Consider the following 23,852-nt stretch of genomic DNA (forward strand, 5'->3'; position numbering starts at 1 on the left):
ATGCTCAAAAATATTTGGAGACGTTAATATAGGGCCTAGAAAACTAGGCTGAAGCATTTTATTTACTGCAGTTAATAACAAGAAATCATTGAAGGCGTTACGAAGAACCACGAAATGACCCAAGCAGTGTGGACGATCACTCTGGCAGCAAAATGCCAATTGTATTAGAGCAGAGAGAATCTAGAAGGAGGGCCACCAACTGTGAGTGTTATTTAATTCAGCAAACATTTATTGAAAGAGAGAAGGCAGGAAACTAATAGCAGACTCTCAACAGGTATTTGCTTAATGAAAAGTAATAAATTTATTGAGCAGCTCTGATAAAAGGCAAAGTGCTAAGTGTTTATAAGCAAACCACAGTCCCTGTCCTCAAGGAGCTTAAAAATATCACTAAGGAAATAAGATGGTCTTCAATTAAGGTAGAATGTGATGGGGGCACCTGGGTGGCTCAGTCGTTAAGCGTCTGCCTTAGGCTCAGGTCATGATCCCAGCGTCCTGGGATCGAGCCCCGCATTGGGCTCCCTGCTCAGCCAGAAGCCTGCTTCTCCTTCTCCCTCTCCCCTGCTTGTGTTCCCTCTCTCGCTTTGTCTCTCTCTGTCAAATAAATAAATAAAATCTTTAAAAAAAAAAAAAAAGGTAGAATGTGATAAATGCTCACGAGAGACGTATAAAGAAAGTGCCATGGTGATTCAGAGAAATGGGAGATGATTTTCGTTGAGACTCTCAGAGAATGTTCCACAAAGGAGATGGCATCTGAACTGGAACTCTTCAGGAGGAGGCAGGCCTTGAACATGTGGAGGTAGAAGGGAAAGACTGAGCAGAGGGGTCACAGGGACAGAGGAGGCATATTCCCAGGGATTTCTGGGAGCACGGAAGACAGCTTGACCTGACTAGAATAAGTCAAGGGTACAAAACGGAGCAGCTATGGCTGAAAAGACAGGTTAACGCCAGACAGTCAAGAGCACTGGATGCTAAGCTGAGAAATCCATGCTTCATTTTGTAGGCAGTACGTGGAGGTAGCCACTGAAGTTTCATGAGGGAGGGAGAAGGGACGGTATCCCAAAGTCCTGCCTTGGGCATACGATTCAGGCAGTTCTGCAGGACATAGAAGACCCCATACGTGGAAAATGCCAAGCATGGACCTCGCACCCAGAGCCCTGTTCAATAAAAGGTACCTCACTCTGAGAGAGAATGAGCGATGATGCAGCAATGACCCCGGGACATGTGAGAAGAGTCGGGATCAGAGCATCGACATCAGCATCAGACAGACCCCTTCCTCCTCTAAGACAGGAAAGAAGGAAGAAGAGATGAGAATGCAAAGAAAAGCTGAAATAAAAAACACAAATGCTTAGGGAAGTTCTATCGGGTGGTCAACATTCTCAACAAGTCAGGTAGCTGTCTGCTAAAAATCAGGGATTCCGACAAGGAGCCGGAGACGCCAGGAAACGAACAGAGGAGTAGAAACTCCCCACTTCTCACGCCCTAAGTCAGGGTGGGTCTGAGCCTTTGTTTTCCAACCTGTTGACTGGGCCCGGCACCCAAACATGATCTCACACATGGAACCCAACATAAGGGTAAAAACTGAAACCCAGATAAAGGAGAGAGAAACCACAGAGAAAGAAGGAAACAAGGCCCAAGGACAGCGTTGGACAAGACCCACAGTGGGCAAGGGGAACAACCGGCAAAGGAATCAGGAGCATCAGAGGAAAATAAGGGTAAAATTATATTACAGAACCTAACAGAAGAGACAATGTTAACAAATTTGCTGTCTTTTCTATACTATCAATTTTAACGCCTTCGTGAATACGATATTGAGATATAATAACATGCCAGAAAATAACAAAATCCTTCAACTCTTCCCCATTAAAACTTACTACTAGTACATAGATCCCAGGGTACTGGGATCGAGCCCTTCGCCGGGCTCCCTGCTCCCTGCTCCCCACTCCCTCTACACCACACCCCCACCCCACCGTGCTCGCTCTCTCCACCTCTCAAATAAATAAATAAAATCTTTTAAAAAAATACACAGTAACAGGAGTAGAAAATATGGGTAAAACAAACCAAAATGCTGATTAGAATAATCTCCTTTTGGGCGCCTGGGTGGCTCAGTTGGTTAAGCGACTGCCTTCGGTTCAGGTCATGATCCTGAAGTCCCAGGATCAGGTCCCCACATCAGGCTCCCTGCTCAGCAGGGAGTCTGCTTCTCCCTCTGACCCTCCCCTCTCTCTCTCTCTCAAATAAATAAATTAAATTAAATTAAAAGAATAAGCTCCTTTTTATCCTCAATTTCTCCCCCAAAATATTTATGTTGCCCCACAAGTCTCCCTTTAAAAGGTTAAAAATCAGATTCAGGGGTGCCTGAGTTGCTCAGTCAGCTGAGCATCTGACTCTTGATTTCAGCTCAGGTCATGACCTCAGGGTCCTGCGATCAAGTCCCCCATCATGGCAGGCTCTCTGCTCAGTGGGGAGTCTGTTTGAGGATTCTCTCCCTCTGCCCCTCCCGTGCTCACACACTCTCTCTCTTTCTCTCAAAGAAATAAATAAATCTAAAAAAAAATCAGATTCAAAAGTTTTGGGGGATTTTTGGAGGTTGGACTTTAAAGCAACACAGCTTGAATGGAAGCATAACAAATATCCATTATTCATTTCTTCCTTCCTCTTGTGACATAGATTCTGACCAAATTATATATAGACTTGTGGTCAAGTGAACAACTAAATCTGAGGGCTGGCCAAACATATCTCCCCAGGTTCCCTGAGGTGGGGCCATGCTGCCCACTCACCTGCATGAGTTCGTGGCTTTCCAGAAGGTCATTCTCTAGCATCTCCTGGGTAAGGCGCCCCATGGTGCTATAGAATTCATCTGCTGTCTCACAGCATTCTATCTGCCTAGGTAAAGAAAGGACAGAAGAAGAAAATGTTTAGGACCCCCATGCTGTTTATCAGGTATATATTGCAGGTGCAAAAGGATGTGTCGCCTCTTGCCATCAAAGTTAGCAATCAATCAACAAAAATCAAGTTAGCAATCAACAAAAATCACAATCCTAGGCACTTGCCTATGGCTTGGTCATAGTTTGCATGTCCTGGCTTGCAATTCTCTGCTATTCCCAAATAAACCCATTTTTGCTGATTTTTTTTAAAAATCACAATCCTGGTACACAGTCTGCAAAAAAACACCAAAGGCAGCTTAGAGGTACTTATTACAGGTGAGTTCCTATCTTTCCTATCTGCTCACCAGCCTCACAGCCCCACCTGTGGCATCTTTATTATTTTCCTGTGACACAGTCTACATCTCAGAATGCCCACCACCGATCAGAACTAACAACTAACAAAATTGGGTACTGAAGAACAATCACCCCCTGTAAGGAATCTGGGGCTCTTCATCTGCAAAATGGTGATATCATTGATAGACTGAAACCAAACCACACAGGTGAAAGATGAGAAATACAACAACAAGAACTTTTCTGCCTATTTCATCATTCACAGGATGCTTTCACAGACAGAAATGTTTCAGTTCTTCTCCGGGCACCAAAGCCAGCTGGAAATTACACCCTGCTTCTTGCATTTGGTTCTACATGTAAATAAAGAAATCTGTCACCTGGCAACCTATAAGGCAGGTTAGACTTTCACCCTTCATCTAGAAGGGGAAAAAAAGGAATAGTCTAAAGCAAAGAGCACCGTGGGCAGCTCTTCCCACCCACGGGTCCTGTCCCCGTGTTTTAATAAAACAGCCCTTCTGGCACAGAAAAACAAACAAATAAGTAAATAAATATGTATTTGAAAATAAAGCAAAAGTACTGTGTGTTTGTATTCTCTATTACAAAGTTCTTTGTACAGTAGGATAATTATGCCCACCAACCATAAGACATACACTTTGACATACAGTAATGTCAGGGAATTTCCATGGGGCCATCCAAAAGAAACATGATGATGGAAAAACTTCCGTTTCTGGAGTGCTCTTCAATCCCACTGCCATTAAATGAAATAGACTGTTGAAGTGTTATTACAAAACTAGAGAGTGGCATGTGGGCATAATTGAAAAAGTGGTTAAGTTTACCCTGAAGGGTGAGGAAGGGAAATAATGCTTCAGATGAGTTCTGAAAAATATTCTCCAGGCTGACAAAGGAAGAAAAAACTTTCCAAAGACGTGGATGCAGGAGACGGCAGGCCCTTTCCAGGTCCTGCATGGAGCTCCACGCAAACAAAGGTGGCCAGGAGGCCCGCATGGCCAGAGGGCGACGGCAAGAGGGAGGGTACATACAGAACTGCAGACAGCAGAGGGCACGTGCCTGCTGAGCCTCTTCGGGGCAAGAGTCACTGAAAGGCACTTCCCAGGGAGTGTGGGAACAGATGTGCCCTCGGCAAGGTTAGCTGGAGGTCCCGTGGCAAGTGTAGGGTATGACAGGGAGACCAGGGAGGAAACACCTCGCTGGCCAGGATGCCACGTGAGGGAGCAAGGCAACGCAGAGCGTCAGAGGAGAAAGGATACAGGAGAGACGCCAGGGAAAGTGCGCCAAGAGGCCCCAGCTTACATATTCCCAAAGCACCCGTGGTGTGAGAAGAAGAAATGCCAAGTTGCAGGAGTAAGGGGAATGGAGAGGTCCCATGGATCTGTTGTTCATGATTTTTCCAGTGGAAAGTTTGTGGGGGAGGGATACAGACACTGGAGTCAGAAAGATTAAGTCCCAAGCTCTGCGACTAATGAGCTATGTGACCATGAGCTAGTCAATTCACCCTCCTGGGGTAGCTTTCGCACTGGGAAGGGCAGGAGAAGAATCCTGCCTACTTCCCAGGGTTATGCGGAGAACCGAATGAGATCATGTGTTTAAGCTGCCTGACATAATGATGGCACTGTAGGCTCTTGGGTGACCTGTGTTGGCTGCCCTTTCTTTCGCGTAACAAGTGGCATGCTCAAAACACGTAGAAGTGTAGTGAGCAAAGACGCTGAAACATTTAAAGTCCCACCAGTGTGATTCCTATATCCCCTGAACTTCATAAACAATACCTGTTTAGTATCAGTAGATTCACATTACTAAAAGTGCAGATTCTAGGGGCACCTGGCTGGCTCAGTCAGTGGTAGAGCGCGTGACTCTGGATCTTGGGGTTGTGGGTTTGAGCCCCACATTAGTTGTAAAGACTACTTAAAAATAAAATCTTAGGGCGCCTGGGTGGCTCAGTTGGTTAAGCGACTGCCTTCGGCTCAGGTCATGATCCTGGAGTCCCGGGATCGAGTCCCACATTGGGCTCCCTGCTCAGCGGGGAGTCTGCTTCTCCCTCTGACCCTCCCCCCTCTCATGCTCTCTCTCATTCTCTCTCTCAAATAAATAAATAAAATCTTTAAAAAATATATTAAAAAAAAAATAAAATCTTAAATAAGAAAAAAAGTGCAGATCCTAGAGCTAGGATATCTGAATTCAAAATCAGGCCCTTCCACTTACTGGGTGACCTTGGGCAATTCACTTAACTTCTCTGTGGCTCAGTTCCCACATCTGTAAAATGGGGGTGAGAACAATACCTACCTCATAAAATGATGGCGAGGACTAAATGAGTTAGTTTCACATCTAGAGTGCTTAGAGCAATGCTGGTCCACAGTGTGACATCCCTGGGAGGACTAGACAAATAAATTCTGATCCTACACATAATGGATAGGGGGGAGTAAAACCAGAATCTCTTCTTTTCCTCCTGCCCCATAACTAAGAACTAGCACAAAGGTGACTGAAACGGACTCAGCACAAAGTGCTACACTATTTTAACCCCATAAACTAGTTACCCAGTAACTAGCCTATCCCACCCACAGACACTATCAAAGTTCAAAGAGCTTCAGGCATAGAGTAGGTTGGAAATGTAGAACTGCAGAAAGATCTCGTTATGGGGGGAGGGGGGGAATGAAAAGATAAGTAAACAGCGTGCCAAATCCCCAGTAGACTCATTTATTTGCCCAGCTCAAAAACAGTGTACCATAAAACAAAAGCAAAGGAGATAGCTATGTGATGTTTCAAAATATTTATACACAATAATGATCTTTCTAAATCCCTGAATTGATAGTTGGTGGATCTTTCTTGCAAAAAAGTATGAAATACTGCAAGTCTCCAGGAAACAACTTATCATAAATAAAAAGACTAGTTAAAAGGTTTTTGAAACAAAATACTGTCAGTGATTTATTAGTTTTCTGACATGTTGTCTATGAGTATCCACTCAAGTCATTTATAGCTCTAGGAAAGAAACATTAAAAACTTCTCTGCCTCTTAACTATAAAAATTTCATCCTAATGTCCCTTCCATTACCCAGAAGGTAGAATTTTAACATAATAGTCATAATATATTAGAGATGGGTGAAAATATCCTCCTTTTTACAGTCCTGCTACTGGTAACAAATGTAAGTAACATCTATGTGGTAATATGTGTGGTAGTAACAGATTTCATCACAGAATTAATGCTTGATGAAAGGAAAGAAGTTCCATGTGTTCTACTATTTTTTTTAAGTAGGATCCACACCCGAAGTGGGGCTTGAACTCACGACCCTGAGATCAAGAGTCGCATGCTCTACCAACTGAGCCAACCAGGTGCCCTCTGTGTGTTCTACTCTGGACTATGTACTAAGCACCACAGAGATACCTTATACATATTATCTCATTTAATTTTATCATGACCCTGAAGGACAGAACTAAATAAATACTAAGGATTCAAAAATCATCCAAATTGTGAATGTTATAATCAACAAACACAGCTACTCCTCTCCGACCTTCCTCTTCTATCTCGTTCCTCGCCCTCCCCATCTTCCCAACTAGAGACTGGGGAGAGGCTGCAGAGTAAACCAGCCAGAACACTAGCACTGAGGAGGAGGAGATCTACAGACCTGGAAAAGCCTGCCCCCTTCCCCAACATAGATTCTATTTGCCCCCCAACAATCAAGAATCAGCCAACTAAGATTTCAGAAGGCTAAAGCAATTCAACTATTTCCCAACTTTCTCTATTGCTCCTACTTAAATATAGATGCTTTTCACATTAGAGCACAAAATTGCTTAAGGCCCTCCACACCACGGAACAGAACAAAATGGGGAAATCACTTACTCTCCTAATTTTGCCCAGATGGCCAGCGACACTCTCAAGATGATTTCTGAACCTTCAAAGAAGACTGAATCCCAGATCTTTAAGACTGTATGGTTAGGGAGGCATGTAGCAAAGAGAGTCAGAAACCACTGCATCGTGAAGACATTCGTAAGTGGGGGCTCGTATCCACCTGAAATAAAACAAACACTCTGTGTTTCTTCAGAATAGATGCTTTGCAAGATATAAAATAGCTTTGTTCAATCATCCATGTCCACCAAATATGTTACATTTCCTGGCTGATTTCTTTAGATCTCTAAATTCTGGTTCTTTCCTCCTTTTTCTCTTTCCTCTTTTTGGAAGAACATAGGTGTGTTTGATTAAAGAAAATCTCAATAAGGGATTTTCACAAATTCTTTATACGATAGTTCAGAAATCTTTTTTTTAAAGATCTTATTTGACAGAGAGAGAGAGAGCGCGCACGCACAACCAAGGGGAGCAGCAGGCAGAGGGAGAGGGAGAAGCAGGGAGCCCAGCCTGGGGCTCGATCCCAGGACCCTGAGATCATGACCTGAGCCAAAGGCAGATGTTTAACTCACTGAGCCACCCAGGCACCCTGATATTGCAGATATCTTAACCTAAAACTTAATTTGTCTCTACCTATTGTGGGGTGCTGAAAATTAAAGAGAATGTTCTCCTCACCAAAAACAGGATAAAAAGAAAGGATTTTAGCCTCTTAAAAGCAGAATCCAATTTTCAAAACCTCCTAAAGTCCACTTTTATTCAAATGCTGATGATAAAACATTGCTCATTACTTGTCTACTTCTTAAATTATGCCCAGCTCTCAGACCACAGTGGAATTAAACTAGAAATCATAACAGAAAGAGAGCTGGAAAAGCCTAAGGTATTTGGAGATTAAACAACATGAAATTTTAAAATATTGTGAACTAAACTACACACACAGCTCACACTGAAGTTTCTGAGTTCGCCAAAAACACAGAGCTCCCTCCTACTTCCCCTGATGGCATTAGCTATGTATTTTATGAAACATAAAAATGTAGATATTTAAACTGATCCTCCCTCTGAATTAGACTACGCATTTACCCAAGGATAAGCCAAAAGGGCTCTATTCTCCTGCACTCATTTTCTCTCTTCTTCCTCAAGAACAAAGGAGCATCATTGTTCAGAGACTTAGAATCTGAGGGCAGTGCTTATGGGCAAGTGCAGGACATTTGGAGGAAAAAGTGGAGCCCGGGAAAGCATGTCTGACATGGGACAGGCAGTGTATCTGGACGCATTATGAAATCCCCACAGGTGCACAATGACACTGCGCAACCAAAGTAAAGGAGATTCAAATGGCTGAGAAGGAAATGCTGACAGACACCCAGGCGTCACTAAAATTTCCAGGGTCTTATAATTACCGATTAGGTCCTCACATCCTTTCATATTTTCCCAGATTTAAATGCATGGGTGGGGAACTGGCAACCATTTACAGGAAACACACCAGACTTCATTATTCTTCCTGGTACCCTGCACCTAGCCAGGCAAGTGCAGGCAGTGGGTACAACCACAGCCGTGAGCTCGGGCGCTTCAGCAGGCTGGGCGATGCCCACCAGAAAGCAGCGACTTGGGGCCGCTTGCAGAGCAGAGTCTCCATCCCTGCCTCAACCCAGGGCTCCGAAGCTACCTGGAGGTCCTGGGGAGCCCTTCTCCAGAAAGAGCTGAGCCATCCGTCTCCAGTAAATCTAAATACCCTTACCATGGATAGATAAAAGGAGCACTGAACATTTTAATCCGAAAGACTGTTGGTTTATCTCCTAGAACTTAAGGAAGATGTGTATTCCTCTCTCCACAGGCTCCATGGTTCAGGGAAAACCACAGTCTGTGCGAAATTTTACTGTTGCTCAGCTTTAAAGAACTCCTGTGGGTTGGTACCAGCTGAGAGCAGTTTAACTAGATGGTAAGACATGGATTCCACTCTTCATCCAGAGTGCACTATATCATTTTAGGTGTCAATCCGGGACTGGTAAAGTATTCGGTTCTTGATGGACTTCCCAACCAGGACCACTCGGAGGTTCAACATGTGGCCCTATGATGTTTTTCAGTTGTGTTTTTGTTCTCTAACCACCTATTTCATTGCACCAAATGCTCATTAACAGAAATACCTGAAAACAAGTATTTCCGCTCAAGGTTTAGGCTCAGGTGTACTGTGGAATCAGGGAAGTAAAATATTTTCAAAGGTGTAACAGCACTGAGTCATCACTACCTCCACTTTCCTTGTTTGCAGTTCTCTGAAGAGTATCCAGGTGCTGAGATAATTCGGGGAGCTTCAGTCTCAAGAGATCTCTGAAGACAGCCATATCCACAGACAAAGCCCGGAGATTATTGACAAAATAGCTTTCAGGGAGTACCTTATCAATAAGGTAAATCATAATCTGAAGAAAAAGATAAAGAGTAAGATTGCTTCCTAAAAACTGGGATCCCCACATGTCCTAAATAGAAGGAACATATTCAAAAATGCAGTTAGCCAAAGCACACCATCCTTCCAATGTGTCAGTACCGAATGTTCTGGACTTTCAAGGCTCATCTCCATGCCAGGTAAGGAGTGAGTGGCATAATTATTAAAGTAACTCAGACCCATAGTCCACTGCTGTCTAAAGTTTCTAGATGGGCCACTAGATCTGAGTTCAGCCCCTAAGGAGCTGTGCTGGCAAACCCTCAGCCTCACTCAGAAGTGATGAAGCACATGCCCCATCAGCAGCCAGCGGGAATCCTAACACTGGCTCCCTGACATCAGCAGTTTCACAACCTTCTTATGAAAACCAAGAGCTGAACCATTATAAACCCCCCCAACGAAAGCAAGTCTCGAGATGCACTTAGAATAACCCAGTTAATAGAACTGGGAGCGGCTTTTGATCCACTTTCCTCTCCCAGGTGAATGCAACAAGGGTTTTGTTTGAACACATGGTACTTTCAAAATCTGGCTTTCTTTCGTAAGATTGTCTCACAAGTTCTTCAAATTACTACTTTCATTCTTACTTTTTAAATTTGTGTTACCTTTGCTAAGAGGTCAAGAACCACAAGAATGACCCAGCAAAACACAAGAGTTCTATATGTCAATCTCTGGTCCTTCCCCTGTCAGCTCATATGCTCTGCTGTGTTCCTCCCTCCCTAGAAGACCACTCCCTCCCCAGAGCACAGGAAAAACAAAATTAAGAATAAAATCATAGCTGGCCCTATATGATGGTCTCACATTTTAATTTTCAGTCTAACACAAAACTCTATTTTCCAAGAAAATTATCTCCCAGACCTGACAAGGGCCCATCTTTCCCTCATCTCTGGCTTGTAATTTCTACTTTTTAGGGCCATTGTTTTGACTAAGTCAATAAGGGCTGGGCCGTACTCTTGAGAGGGTCCCTCTGAGACCTTTATTACAAGACTTGGCAGGTGGAGCTTAGCAATAAAAGGAGTACAGTATATTCCATCTGTGTGGAGAAAGGAGGTCCTGAGTGTAATGTTAGGTATGTCACTCCACCCACTAATATATTTTGAAGACCACACATTAGATCTTAAAAAAAAAAAAAAGTTAGGATAAATAATGGCAATAGAGTAAAAATAGTCTCTTCAACAAATGGTGCTGGAACAATTGGACATCCACATGCCAAAAAATAAATCTAGACACAAACCTTACACCTTTCACACACACAAAAAAAAAATTCACTCAAAAGAGATCGCAGACCTAAATGTAAAGTGCAAAACTGTAAATCTCTCAGAAGGCAACAAAGCCTAGATGACCCTGGGAATGGTGATGACTTCTTAGATGCAACAGCAAGGATACAATCCATGAAAGAAATCACTGGTAAGCTAGACTTCAAAATTAAAAACTTTGGTTTTGTGAAAGACAATGTCAAGGGAATGAGAGGGCAAGCCACAGACTGGGAGAAAATATTTGTGAAAGACATAGCTGATAAAAGACTGTTATCCAAAATACACAAAGAATTCTTAAAACTCAAGGTAAAATAATGTGACTAAAAATGGGCCAAACACTTTAACAGGTACTTGGCCAAAGATGTATTCAGATGGGATATAAGTATATGAAAAGATCCTTCACATCATATGTCATCAGGGAAATTCAAATTAAAATGAGATACCACAGCACACAACTATTAGAATGGCCAAAATCTGGAATGTTCACAACCCCAAAAGCTGACAAGGATGTGGAGCAACAGGAACTCTTACACATTGTTGGGGGGAATGCAAAACTGTACAGCCACTATGGAAGACAGTTTGGTGGTTTCTTACAAAACTAAATATACTCTTACCATATCAACCAGCGATCACACTCATTGGTATTTACCCAAAGAAGCTGAAAACTCACGTCCACACAAAAACCTGTGCACAGATGTTCATAGCAGCTTTATTCATATTTGCCAAAACTTGGAAGCAACAGAGATGTCCCTCGGTAGGTGAATGGATAAACAAACTATGCACATCCAGACAATGGAGTATTATTCAGCACTAAAAATAAATGAGCCACCAAGCCATGAAAAGACAGGAAGGAACCTTAAATGCATACTACAAAGTGAAAGAAGCCAATCTGAAAAGGCTACATACTGTATGATTCCAACCATTATGTGACATTCTGGATAGGGCAAGACTGTAGAGATGGCAAAAAGGTCAGTGTTTGCCAGGGTGGAAGGGCAGGGGGGATGACCAGGCAGAGCACAGAGGATTGTTAGGGTAGTAAACACACTCTGTATGAATATTATAACGATAAAGACATGTCACTAAACATTTGTCTAACCCATAGAATGTACAACACCAAGGGTGAATCCTAATGTAAACTATGCACTTTAGGTGATTACGACATGTTGATATAGGTTCATGGAATGTAACAAATGTACCTTTAGTGGGGGATGTTGATAGTGGGGGAAGCTGTACATGTGTGGGGGCAGGAGGCATATGGAAAATCTCTGTACCTTCCTCCTCTCAATTTTGCTGTGAACCTGAAACTGCTCTAAAAAAAATTATGTATTTTTTTTAAAAGTAAATAATGGAGCCTCAATGTTTTAACAAATAGTTAAAAACAGTTACTAAGAAAAAAACAATAAGTGCTGAAAAGCACACAAAATGGTTTACTTACTTCTCAAATTATATATTTGCCTAATATTTAAAACTTGCAGGAGGAAAAACAGCTGCTGAAAAACATTGACCCCCGATATTTTCCTTTGCATCTGAAGTGATTCTTCATGAATCCAATTTTCCTCTGCATATTCAATGTCTAACCAAAAGACTCCAAAATGACGATGATGTCATTTCATTTCAGAGAGTTCATTTTCTTAGAAGCAGAATATAAATATTCAGTTCCTCAGCTTTATCTCATCTATCTTTTTTATGTGAATTTTTAGTTTCTCAGGGGTTTCTTTCATGATTTGATTGGCATGTATGTCCCCTCCCCCAGATCTCTCCACCTCACTCCTAACCCGAATTGCTTATTCCAACTTCTCAACAGTTCTCATTTTATAGTCACAGAAATTACATCTGAAAAGAATAAATCGACTAAAGCTGATAGACTGAGTAAAAAAAAGGCTTAATAAAAAGTGTTTTAAACTCATATATGTCCCCTCCCCCACTTTATTTGATGAACAAGTAGTTTCAGAACTGTTTTCCTTAAGTACAGGAATGGAAGAAAGGAAAGGGTGAATACAGATTTAGACTAGGTCAGGCTGGGTTTATAATTAATTCCACCATGATGCACATGAAACCAGGAGGAACATTTGTTTTCCCGTATGACATTAGTCAGTGACTGGGACTATCACTAAGGTATTTACCACAATCAAACATAAGGCTGGGGTTGGGGGAGGCTCTTGAATACCAATCAATACCATCCCACCCATCACAAAGCATTGCAACCAACAGCAGTTTGAGGGTTCAAATATGAATTAGCAACCCCATATTGCCCCAAACTCATAAGGAAGTAGCCATCCTGTGCATGTGAAATGCTTCATTTCTCATAAAGATTATTTCTGGTGACTCACGGACTCACATTCCAATTTATAAGCTTAAATTGCTTGTAACCCATCTCAAAGTGTTTCCAGAATGTTTTTACTAATAAAGCTTCTAGGCATCGAAGATTAAAAGATAATAAAATATAATTCACTTCCATAACCTTTCTCCATGCAAATACCTTCCATCATATACATGCACTCTCAGCTTACCTCCTCCATACCTCCCCCCGTCTATGAATAGTAAAGCAACCCAGTAAGAAGATCCAACCAGAATTAAACATAACTTGTGGAGTAGGCAGCTTCTAACAGGACACCCTGTGACTTCCGCCTCTTGGTAGTCATATCCTTATACAAGCCCTTCCCCTTGAGTAAGAGCTGGACCTAGTGACTGGCTTCTAATGAACAGAATATGGCAAAAATGATGGAATGTAACTTCTGATTAGGTCACAAATCTGCAACTTAATCTCTCCTACCTTGCTCACTCTCTTTTACTCTCTTACTCACTCTGAGGGATGCCAGCCACCTTGTAAGATGGAGACATGGCAAAGAACTAAAAAAGGTCTCCAGCCAACAGCCAGCCAGGAACTTAGGTCCTTGGTCCGGCCACGTGTGAGGAATTAAGTCTTGCCAACAACCACATGAACTTGGAAGTGAATGCTGTCCCCAACTGAGCCTTCAGATGAGGCTGCAGACCCAGCCAACAGTTTGGGTGCCACAACGATAGGATTTTGAGCCAGCTAAGGTGCACCCAGATTCCTGACTCAAAGAAACTGTGAGGTAAACCATGTTTGCTATTTTAAGTAGCTAATTCGTTACAAGCCATGCATAATTAACACAATTAGTATTCAACTTGCTTTAAAAATGTGATGCTTTATAAATGGGGCCAAAAACATAATCATTCTCCTCACATCTGGCAGCTACATGAGTCCGTCACTTGACCTGGCTTTAACGTGGGGGAAATGCTGATTCTGGGTCATTACAAAGGTGCAGCAAACACCTTGGAAGGGGGTGGGACATCAAGAAAGAGGAATTACAGTTCAGGTATTTCACTCTCAGAAGAATTTCAACTGCTCTCTTCAGAGCCTCATACTCACTTTCAGTGCATCCCCTTCATTGCCTTCCACTACTTCCAGAATTAGAGCGGCCAGGATGTTAAAGCCTTGGCAGTACCCAACATTCTTGTTCCATCGGGCATAGGCCAACAGGACCCGTTTTAACACAACCCTGTCCTGCTCAGCCTCCTGGCCACAGTAAGAACTGCAGCCCGTGCGGTGAAGGTCCTGAAGAAGGCAAACAATATTTTTTTTTAAATGGTTCCTTATATTCTCTCCAAAAAATGACTTTAATTATAACTCTGCCTCAGCATTAAACAGAATCAGATTATCAGCATGGATTTTAGTTTTTAAAAATGTTTATGTACTCTATACACATGGGCGAAAACAATTTTTTGAATTTTCTTTTTCCTAATGTTTTCTAATTTGCTAAGATACATTTTTTTTTCCAGTTTTATTGAGATTAGTGGACTTGAACATTGTCAAGGGGAATTTCAGTCAGGCAAATTTTCTAAACTTCTTTATAATTTTCTGTTAAAATTTAAAGTGTTTCCAGAATACAAAAATGACTCAGAATTAACAAAAATTACATTATAGTTCTATATAAATTGACAGTTTAATACTATGTCTCAGATAAAACAAGAGTCATTTCAACATATGTAGCGGAGATACTAACATTATTCCTTTCTCTGAAACACGATGTAATACCCAGCTATCAAAACTCTAAATAATATCAAGGAGAAACCATCCAGATTCCAGCCAGTCTGGGCCTGGAATTCATATCACGGGTCTGAAGGTGATGTGATGTTAAGGCAAACAGTGACAATAAGAACCCATCATTTCCAGTGAGCTACTGAAAAGACATTTTTAAAGAGACAGCACTAATTATCTTTCAAACGAGAGGTTATTAACTGGAAATCTCCCTAAATACTTTCATCATCTTGGAAAGAACGATAGGCTTCTTTGTGCTGTGTTACCTTACTAGCAACACTCACCCTGGATCAGTTAGGTATCCCGAGGTACATGCAGGTGAATGACAGAAGGGAAGGGGAAAAAAAGGTCTCCAGTTGCCAGCATTTATTTTAAATCCTTAGCACTGCATCTAAATGGTATGGTAAAAATGTAAATTCCAGCTATGAGCTGTTGTTAGGAAGGCACCTACAAAGAACCTCCTCTGTGCAGACCAGAAGAATTGAAAGAAAAATTGCCATTGAGTACATATCATATCAGTTCAGGAATCAGTTAATGTTGATGGTGTCAAACTGGATCAAAGAAATAAACTGGCAATATGTAAAAAAAAAAAAAGGCAAAAATGCAATCTGTACTGTAGAGAGACAGGAAAATCATTCTGTCCAAGACAGAAAAATCTATCCAAATTGTTTTATAAATTTGTATAAAAAATAAACATCTCTTGCGCTTTAATATTTAATGAGGGCAATATATATAATTTAATAACTAAGCAGAGACTATGATTTTCAGGAGCTAATGTCATTTTACTGACACAGCATTCACTTCAATGAGAAAAATGAAAGATCCTCTTAACATGATTGTTATAAAATGTATACCGCTTTAACTCACAACTTAAACAAAGAGAAAATATTTCAAATATGGAATACTTCATCTCTGAGAAATATTCTGAAATCTCAAATAAACAGCTGAAATATGGACAGTGTCCAGGCTTTTAAAACATACAAAATAGAATTTCATCATTGTTTTTAATATTTGTCTGAAACGGACCAAGTTAGGTCACAAAGTATCTCCTTTCAGTTAGTACTTCTTCATGGAAAAAGTATCTTCAAATCTGTCAAAACCTTAACCAAATTTTGGTGGCCAAAATTTATGAGAGACAACTTCCGTTTTAAAACCCCAGCCTAGCCTTACAGTGTAATGAACTCATATAAAATCAAAAGCCATGTGCTAGAGGCTTATGTAAGAGAACAAGAGTGGGATCAAATTGAATCAGCAACCTTGGCTTTTGGCAACAGGCCCTAATCAATTGTAATAATCCCAGTAGGCAAATCACAGCTGCCGCCACAGCTGGCTTGAACCCTTGACCATCTGGTTTTAAGTAGACCCATCAATCTATCTTCATAAATTGGCAGTTAAGAAATTATCAAAGACCCTAATAAGAACCCAATTATTCTAATATGAAATATACTTAACTTTAAATTTCCCAACCTGTAACTTTTATGTAAAAATCCAGCTAACAGCACTGACCCATGCTAAAGAATCAATCTCCTATCAAGTGAGCAAGATAAATAAATAGAATATGAATAGGAACATTTTCTTCTTACTGCCAACATGCAAATTTATGAAAACAAGACAGTCAAAGTTCCCATTAAAAGGCTGTTAACTAATGGAATAAGAAAGTAGAAAATATACGGATATTCAGACCATAAGGTTTGATCCTCTGTCCAGGGAACATCTGGCTCCTAGAAACCTCCTTTTAAGTCAGGACAACAGGCCAAACTCAGGGGCCTTACCTTGACTATCTGAATTCCCATCGAGTCATCATCAGGATTACTCCTTTCATTGAAAGTGAAGCGCATGGTTTTGTCCCAATCAATAGCTATACTGTGCAAATAATGATCTGCCAAGGTCAACCAAACCTAAAATATTAACAGATAAAGAAGAATGCTAACGTAAAATATATAATTTTACCTTTCTTTGTTAAAAAATAGTTATTGCATCTAACAAGAAAATGGGAACTGATCCTAGACCAAATAGAGTCCACAAGTAGAAATCAACTTTTCATTGAAATGTCTGCTATACTGAATTGCACCAATTAGGGTCTTTCATTTATTCTTTCCATTAATATTTGCTGAGTTCCTACTATGCACCAAGCAATGATTCAGCCATTAGGGATATTGTTAAGAAAAAAAAAATCTTCAACTCTCATTTCAGTTCACTGGATTAGCTATATTACCTTCTGAGCTTGTTATATTTGGCTCAGAATTGCTCTCTGTACTTGGAAATTCATGGAGAATGGGTCTTTTTTCACCATGAAGCAGACTCTGCCTTTAAATCATCCTTCAATCTCTATCACACACACAAAACTGACAGATGGGGTCCCATAATGAATAACTTTTTTAGAAGAGTCACTGGATATTTTTATTCCTTTGATTACTTTATCCTAAAAAGCTGTTTCTGTAAGATTTTTAATGTATATTTTTAGGAATGCCCAATGTTCAAATTCTAGGGGTATTAAGACTAGGTTTATAAATTAATATACTAAGAAAGCATTTCGAGATTTAGTATTTGAACATACTTTAGCAGGAATAACACTGATCAATATCCCCAGCCAGCTTTTTCCCCCAAGCATCAGAATCGCATACCTTATATTCAATCTAACAGGAATCCATGTCAACTCAGCCTTCAAAATATATCTAGACTGTGACCCCTTTTCTCCATCTCCACTACTACAACCCTGATCGACCTCTTACCTGAATTATCCCAAGTCTTCCATTGATCTCCCTGCTTCTGCCCTTGTCCATCATATTATCAAGCCAGAGAGGCCCATTTAAAACATAAGTTTTATCATGTTACTCCCCAGCTCAAAACATCCCAATGCTTCCCATCTCAGACTGGGCAAAGGTCCTACTATGGCCTATAAGGTCTACATGATCTGCCATCCCCTTACTCCCATCACCTTTACTTCTATGACCCTCTCTCCAATTGCTTTCCCTTTTGTTCACTGTGCTTCAGTCACCCCGGCCTCTTGCTTTTGCTTGCACACTCCTGAGATGCTCTCACTAGAGGGTGGTTCCTCTGTTTGGAGTGCTCTTCCCCCAGGTAGCTGCCTCTCCAGCTGCTCACCTTCATCAGGGCCCCATTCAAATGTCACCTTGCTATTTAAAATTCCACCTCCTTACCTCCATTCCCCCACCCGGCTCTCCTCATTTCTTTCTCTGCTTTATTTTTATGCATGGCACTTATCACCATCTGACATACTTTATACTGTACTCATTGTAAACTCCATGAGGACAAAAACCTTGGTTTGTTTTTCTATCCTCCCACTCCTGTATCCTCAGTACCTGGAACAGTACCTGGCACAGAATCGATAATCAATAAATGCTTATTAAATGAATTAATAATGAAGAGAGACAGCTTCCAAATTACTAAATCTAGAATATTCTTTTGGACATTTCAGACATTTTAAAGAGGAACAGAGTGCTAATCCTTTTGTATTTTAGCCCTCTGAATCCTCCTTACCTTTCTCCTCCATTCCTTTGGTATTCCTGTTGATAGTCTGGCAACTGCCTTGAGAGCATCATACCACTAGGAACACAGAAGAAACATTGGCAAAGTGATAATATTGACCTGGATAAGAACTTTTCAATCTTTTTCCTATTTTGACATCCAGAGAGTATGATAAAATTTGTACAGCACACTGAGGTAAACAGAGCTTCTTTCAGCCAGGCTCCAAGGGCTGCCCAACTCCAACCTTAGGCACTCAATACACCTGGGACCCATGTGCACACACAATGGTTGGGAAGCTCTAGTTCAGAAACAAAAACATGTATCACAGATTCAAAATAATAGATATTCGGTTTTTTAAATTTTTTTTCACACTTGCACCATTAATAGCAAGTACAAAATTTTTTGTTGCAGGTATAAACCCAGGCCACTTGTAGGCTCGTAAGTTAATTTATCTATAATTTTTAAAATGGACTCACCTTATGTGTCAAAGTATACACTAATTGTCCTACTTTGAGAATATATCTTAGTGTACCTTGTAGATACCCCCAAATAAGAGTATTTTCAAAAACCAAAAATAGTTACCTGCTGAAAACCATTTTGACCTAAAGATGGCTCAAGAGTGAACTTCAACTTTGTGTCAACTCCTAAAAGAAAAATATATAACTGTTATTTTGGAAGAAAATAACAAGTTAGATCAAAAATAAAAGTAAAAATTAACGTGATTCTACTGAATCATCATAAAATTTTAAAACATATTTTTACTAAATTTTAGTCAAGTTTGCTAAAATAAAAGGTAATAATACTGATTTCTAAAATAGAAAAATAACCCGGAGCCACTAGAATAGAGCTTATCACATAGAATGGTGGCTTCCACAGTGGTCTGGAGTAGTGTAAAAAAACCAAAAACATGACACCACAGACTTGGAGTCACTCAGATCCCCCACTCAACTTTGGTTCCTAGTGTCAAACAAATTATTTAACTTGTCTCAGTCTCAATTCTTTTTTTTCTTTTTTGAGAGAGAGAGAGGACATGGGGGGGCAAGGGGCAGAGGGAGAGACTCTTACATAGGCTCCATGCCCAGAGCAGAGCCCAGGCGGGCCTGGATCTCAGGACCATGAGATCATGACCTGAGCCGAAACCAAGAGTCGGTGGCTTAACCAACTGAGCCACCCAAGTGCCCCTCAATTCTTTATCTTTAAAATGAAGATAATATCTATCTCAGTAGATTGTTGTGATGTTTAACTATTAATGACCCAGCAGAGTATAATTAATATTTATGAAACTTAGGAAGAGAATTCTCTACTTACAGAATTTGTTTTCTAAGACATTTGCATGGACTAAGTCTATGAAGAAAACTTCAGTGAAATATTAAAAGTTATAAAAATAATATCACTGTCATACTACATCAAAAACTAATGATGTATGGTGATTAACATAATAAAAAAAATGAAGAAAAAAAGGAAAAAAATATCACTGTCTTCTCACTTGTGGAATAATCCACGTTAACAATCTTATTTGGAGATTTTCATGTTATCTTAAAATTCTGTCATGATACACTTGCTCACTGAAGATAAAACAGTTGGTGTGTTTAATCATAGACTACAAGCTAAAAATATAACTGAGCTCTAATTCCAAGTTGTCTACAACTTTAAATAAACTTCTTTGATTCCAATCCCAAATCTAAGGAAGAGAAGAAAATAAATAGGAGAGGGGCGCCTGGGTGGCTCAGCCGTTAAGCATCTGCCTTCAGCTCAGGTCATGATCCCAGGGTCCTGGGATCGAGCCCCGCATCAAGCCCCGCATCGGGCTCCCTGCTCAGCGGGAAGCCTGCTTCTCCCTCTCCTGCTCCGCCCTGCTTGTGTTCCCTCTCTGGCTGTCTCTTTCTTTGTCAAATAAATAAAATCTTAAAAAAAAAAAAAAAAGAAAAGAAATAGGAGAATATATCAAGACAATGTGTTTACAATATAAAGACTATATGCTATATTCATATTGGGCTTTTATTCAGAATCCCACGTTAGAAGTATGTGCCGTTGTTCCTGAAGTGAAATTACATGACAATTTTAATTCCCATGTAAATTTTATTAAAATAATATAATCAAATCTGAAAATGTTATATGTTCTTTTTCTATAATGTCAAAATCAATTAAATCATATTTCAGGTCACTTTTTTAAAGACTTATTGCTTAAAAGTTCAAGGATCAAGATATACCAAACATTATTAATAGCATTTCAGTTTTACAATTTATGATTGTTAAGTATGACAATATATTTGCTTCTAAGATGTTGATTGCAGAGTAGGCATACTGAAACCCTCCCCACAACTTCCACTGCTTGGGAGTTGGTATGTAGATAGAAACGATCTTCAGAATTTAAAATTACAATAATAAAGTAGAGTTGTCCTTTTTAAAAACATATATATATGGAATCAAGAAGCTGGAAAGAGATGTGTATGATTTGCCCAAGCCCATGACAGTATGCAGATGCCCTTCTTGGGAGTCCTGGAAGAGTACTATGAATACAAGAGTTGGGTCCTAGATTTCTAAAGTCAAGCTGTGGTACAGAATCCCAGGCATCCAATCAATGCCCTGATATGTCTTTTCAAGGTTTCAGGGCCACAAGCATATTCTGCCTAAATAGATTAGATTTCCTTCCCCAAGGGTATATCAAGCACCCCTGCAAATTCTCATCTGAGATGGTTTAAATGAAGTCCTGCCTCAGTGCAGAGCAATGACACAATGGCCACATGATTGCCTCCAGCTGGAGCGAATGATTTAAGGCACTATGAGAAACACTTTGTTGTAAGGCTGCTGTCCAGATGCGGGTGCTGAACGGAGGAGCATATCGTCATGACTTTTGCTTTATTGTAACAAAGGCAAGAAATTCGGTCCCGCGCTGACTTATTTCAACTGACCTAAAAGCTCTGGATTCCCTGTCTGTATGACCGAATATGCTCCCTTGGCTTTTTCAGAACACCTGCTGGGCATCCGGTGCTGAAAACCGGCTGGGGTTAGTCTAAACTATTTTCTCATGATCTAAAATGAGTCACAGGATTTAACTGGAATTGATCATTCACCACCTGCATGCGATTGCTGAAATCAGGTCATTTTCTCCTCTTTTCTTCTAACTAAGGGAGGGGAGAAGGTTTATGTTTCATCTGCTAGTCACGGCTGTTCCGGATTCAGAAATACAAAACACTTTTAACGTGGAAAGGAGATTTTTTTTAAGGGTAAAGGAAGATGGTGAATAAATATTACAGTCTCTGCAATTAGACACTTCCTTGGGGAGAAAAACAAAGAAACCACAAGGTTCGTAAAGGCAGTCACGCGTTCCACCCTTTACGGTTCCGCGCCTTGTCAGATTCTCTCCAGCAGCCTCAGGATAGCAGGTCCCCGATGGCGCTGGGAGGCAGGGGCTGGAGAAGGACAAACTCGCCTGGAACCCCGCTGGTGCCACGCTGGGGACAAGCGAGCGGCGCTAAGCACCGATGAGAGTGCAGCCGGCTCCCTCTGCGGCCACCCCTTGCCAGAAAGCTCTCTGCCCAGGCGCCCGCGCCAGAGCCGGGCCCATAAAACCCCGGGGACGGATGCTGGGTGGTGGAGCAGACGCGGAGTTATGCAGCCTAGAGAAGAAGGGATGTGTAAACACAAGCTAGCGGCATAAAGGGCCTAGCCTAGCACGCAAGGACTTTGGCTCTAAGAAAGAACCTCTACTTGCAAGAGTGTTTCCTACCCGCTCCCCACACGGACACACAAATTAAGAGGCTCCAGGCGAGCTGACCCTGGCACGCCGCACAGACCCTCAGGAAAATGCACCCGATTTTTCCTTCGCAGCCGCTGCCTTCCCCTCCGTCCCCAAGTATCAAACCTGTGCCTTTCTCCCCCTCACACACCTCTTTCAAGATCTGGCTTCCTGTGAGCCCGCAGCACAATTGGCTGCGCGGCCTCTGGCAGCCTGGGTAGCCGCCCGCACTGCCACAGCACGCGCACAAGGCCGAGCGCACCGCTCGTCAGCGGCTCCCGGCACAAACAGGGCTAGACCGCGCACAGGCCGCGGGGTCGGGACCCTCCGGCAGGAGCCGGCGGCAGCGGGTCCTCCCAGCCTTGGGAGGCCGCTGCCCGCGCCCAGGCCTTCGTCCGCTCTCTTCCCTCCCAGACCGACTCAGCCCCGCCTGCGCGGAGCCGCGGTACCCCGCACCGAGCGGCCCGCGAGCGCTCCCCGGCCTAGGCGGAGTGCAACTGAGGCAGAGACACCAGCTCCGGGCGCCACGCTACTTTCCAGTGCCCCATCTGCAGCCCCGGGTCCTCACCCGGCTCCAGGGTGCAGAGCAGCCGGGGCGCGGTCCGAGAAATGCAGCTGCGCTTTTTGAGCACATTGCTCAGGATGGTGCCCACGCCTCCGCCGCCGCCGCCGCCGCCACCCTGCCGCTTCAGGCATCTCCCTCCGCGCCTCAGGGAGCCGGTCAGCTTGTCCTGCCGCATTCGAGAGCGCCCCGGGCTCCGGCGCGGCCGCCGTCCGCCTGGGTCCCCGCAGCCCCGCCGGCGTAGCCGCTTCTCGTGCCGGACTTGGCGAGTCCGCTTAGTCGAGGGCCCCTCCGGAGCAGCGAATGTGCGGCCGGCGGTCGGGGGTACCGGTGGAGCCGCCGAGCGCGGGGCGGTCGGCAGGCATCTGCACTGCGGAGCCTGCACGGCTGAGGCAGGAGAGGGCTTGGGGCGGGGAAGAGGGCGGGAGCGAGCGAGCGCGCGGGAGACGAAGGCGGTACTCCCGCCCCCGATCCCGGCATCACTGTGCGCAGGCGGGGCGGCCCTAGCTCCCCAGCGCCCGGCGGGCTCCTGCCGCCTGCGCCCCGGGGTGGCAGAGCGGCGGAGCCTGGAACCCCCGGAGGCTGGGAACTGGAGAGCGGCCGGGTGAACAACTGCGCCCGGGGACCAGAAGCAGCGGGAGATTTCTGTGCTTTTCCCAAGATCTGGGAGGGGCTGGGGAAGCGGGGGGGGCAGGGGGGGAGTCTCACGTGCAGAACATCAGAGAGATGCAAGTGACCACCTAACCAAACAGCGTCAGAAGGGACAGTTAGCAGACCGAAGGACGAATCTGAAGCGTGGCAGAGAAGCTGGCAGATGGTGAAGCACAAGCTTCATCCCAAATTGAGTTAAACTCTTTCCTAGCAGCTCAGAGAGGCATGGAAAACACGTAAAAAATAATAATACTGGTTGTTTCTCTTGGAAGAATAAGACTTCAAGAAAAAAAGTGTTCACATTTAAAAGCAGTGTTTTTTTAAAGTGCATCCTCATCTCTCCAGCCGGAGACTTAAGTAGTTTAGAACCATTAACTATCATTACTGTTTAAAAAAAAAAAAGTCATTCCTTCGATGGACATTAACCAATCGAATATTAATCATAAAAATGAATGAGGAATAAGGAAGGAAAGGATGTGGAAGGAAACAGACATTTGTATTTGCTAATATTTAGAAAAGGAACACTACATGGATAAATCAAAACTAAAAAGTATATGGGAGGGAACAGTGGAAGAAAGAGGAATGGAAAACTGAGAGGTC

At 42.5% G+C, this 23,852-nt stretch overlaps 1 protein-coding gene across 2 annotated transcripts in view; it reads right to left on the minus strand.

The window, feature by feature from the left end:
• The window catches only part of TBC1D30 (TBC1 domain family member 30), an 81,244-nt gene that overhangs the window by 18,572 nt on the left and 38,820 nt on the right, over positions 1-23,852 (minus strand). The window contains exons 1-8 of one of the 2 annotated variants that reach the window (XM_045873040.2): positions 22,608-22,977; positions 18,883-18,944; positions 18,313-18,378; positions 16,584-16,709; positions 14,143-14,328; positions 9,307-9,475; positions 7,065-7,233; positions 2,778-2,883 (exon numbers count right to left, since the gene is read on the minus strand). In XM_045873040.2, the coding sequence (XP_045728996.1) occupies positions 2,778-2,883; positions 7,065-7,233; positions 9,307-9,475; positions 14,143-14,328; positions 16,584-16,709; positions 18,313-18,378; positions 18,883-18,944; positions 22,608-22,779 (1,056 nt within the window). In that variant the 5' untranslated portion in view covers positions 22,780-22,977. Of the gene's footprint in view, positions 1-2,777; positions 2,884-7,064; positions 7,234-9,306; positions 9,476-14,142; positions 14,329-16,583; positions 16,710-18,312; positions 18,379-18,882; positions 18,945-22,607; positions 22,978-23,852 lie in introns of those variants that run through there. The other variant, XM_045873039.2, reaches the window with a different exon arrangement.

The sequence above is a fragment of the Mirounga angustirostris genome, unplaced genomic scaffold, assembly GCF_029215605.1.
Source record: "Mirounga angustirostris isolate CCGP_5_RB_7025 unplaced genomic scaffold, mMirAng1.0.hap1 SCAF_5, whole genome shotgun sequence".
Taxonomy (NCBI): Eukaryota; Metazoa; Chordata; class Mammalia; order Carnivora; family Phocidae; genus Mirounga; species Mirounga angustirostris.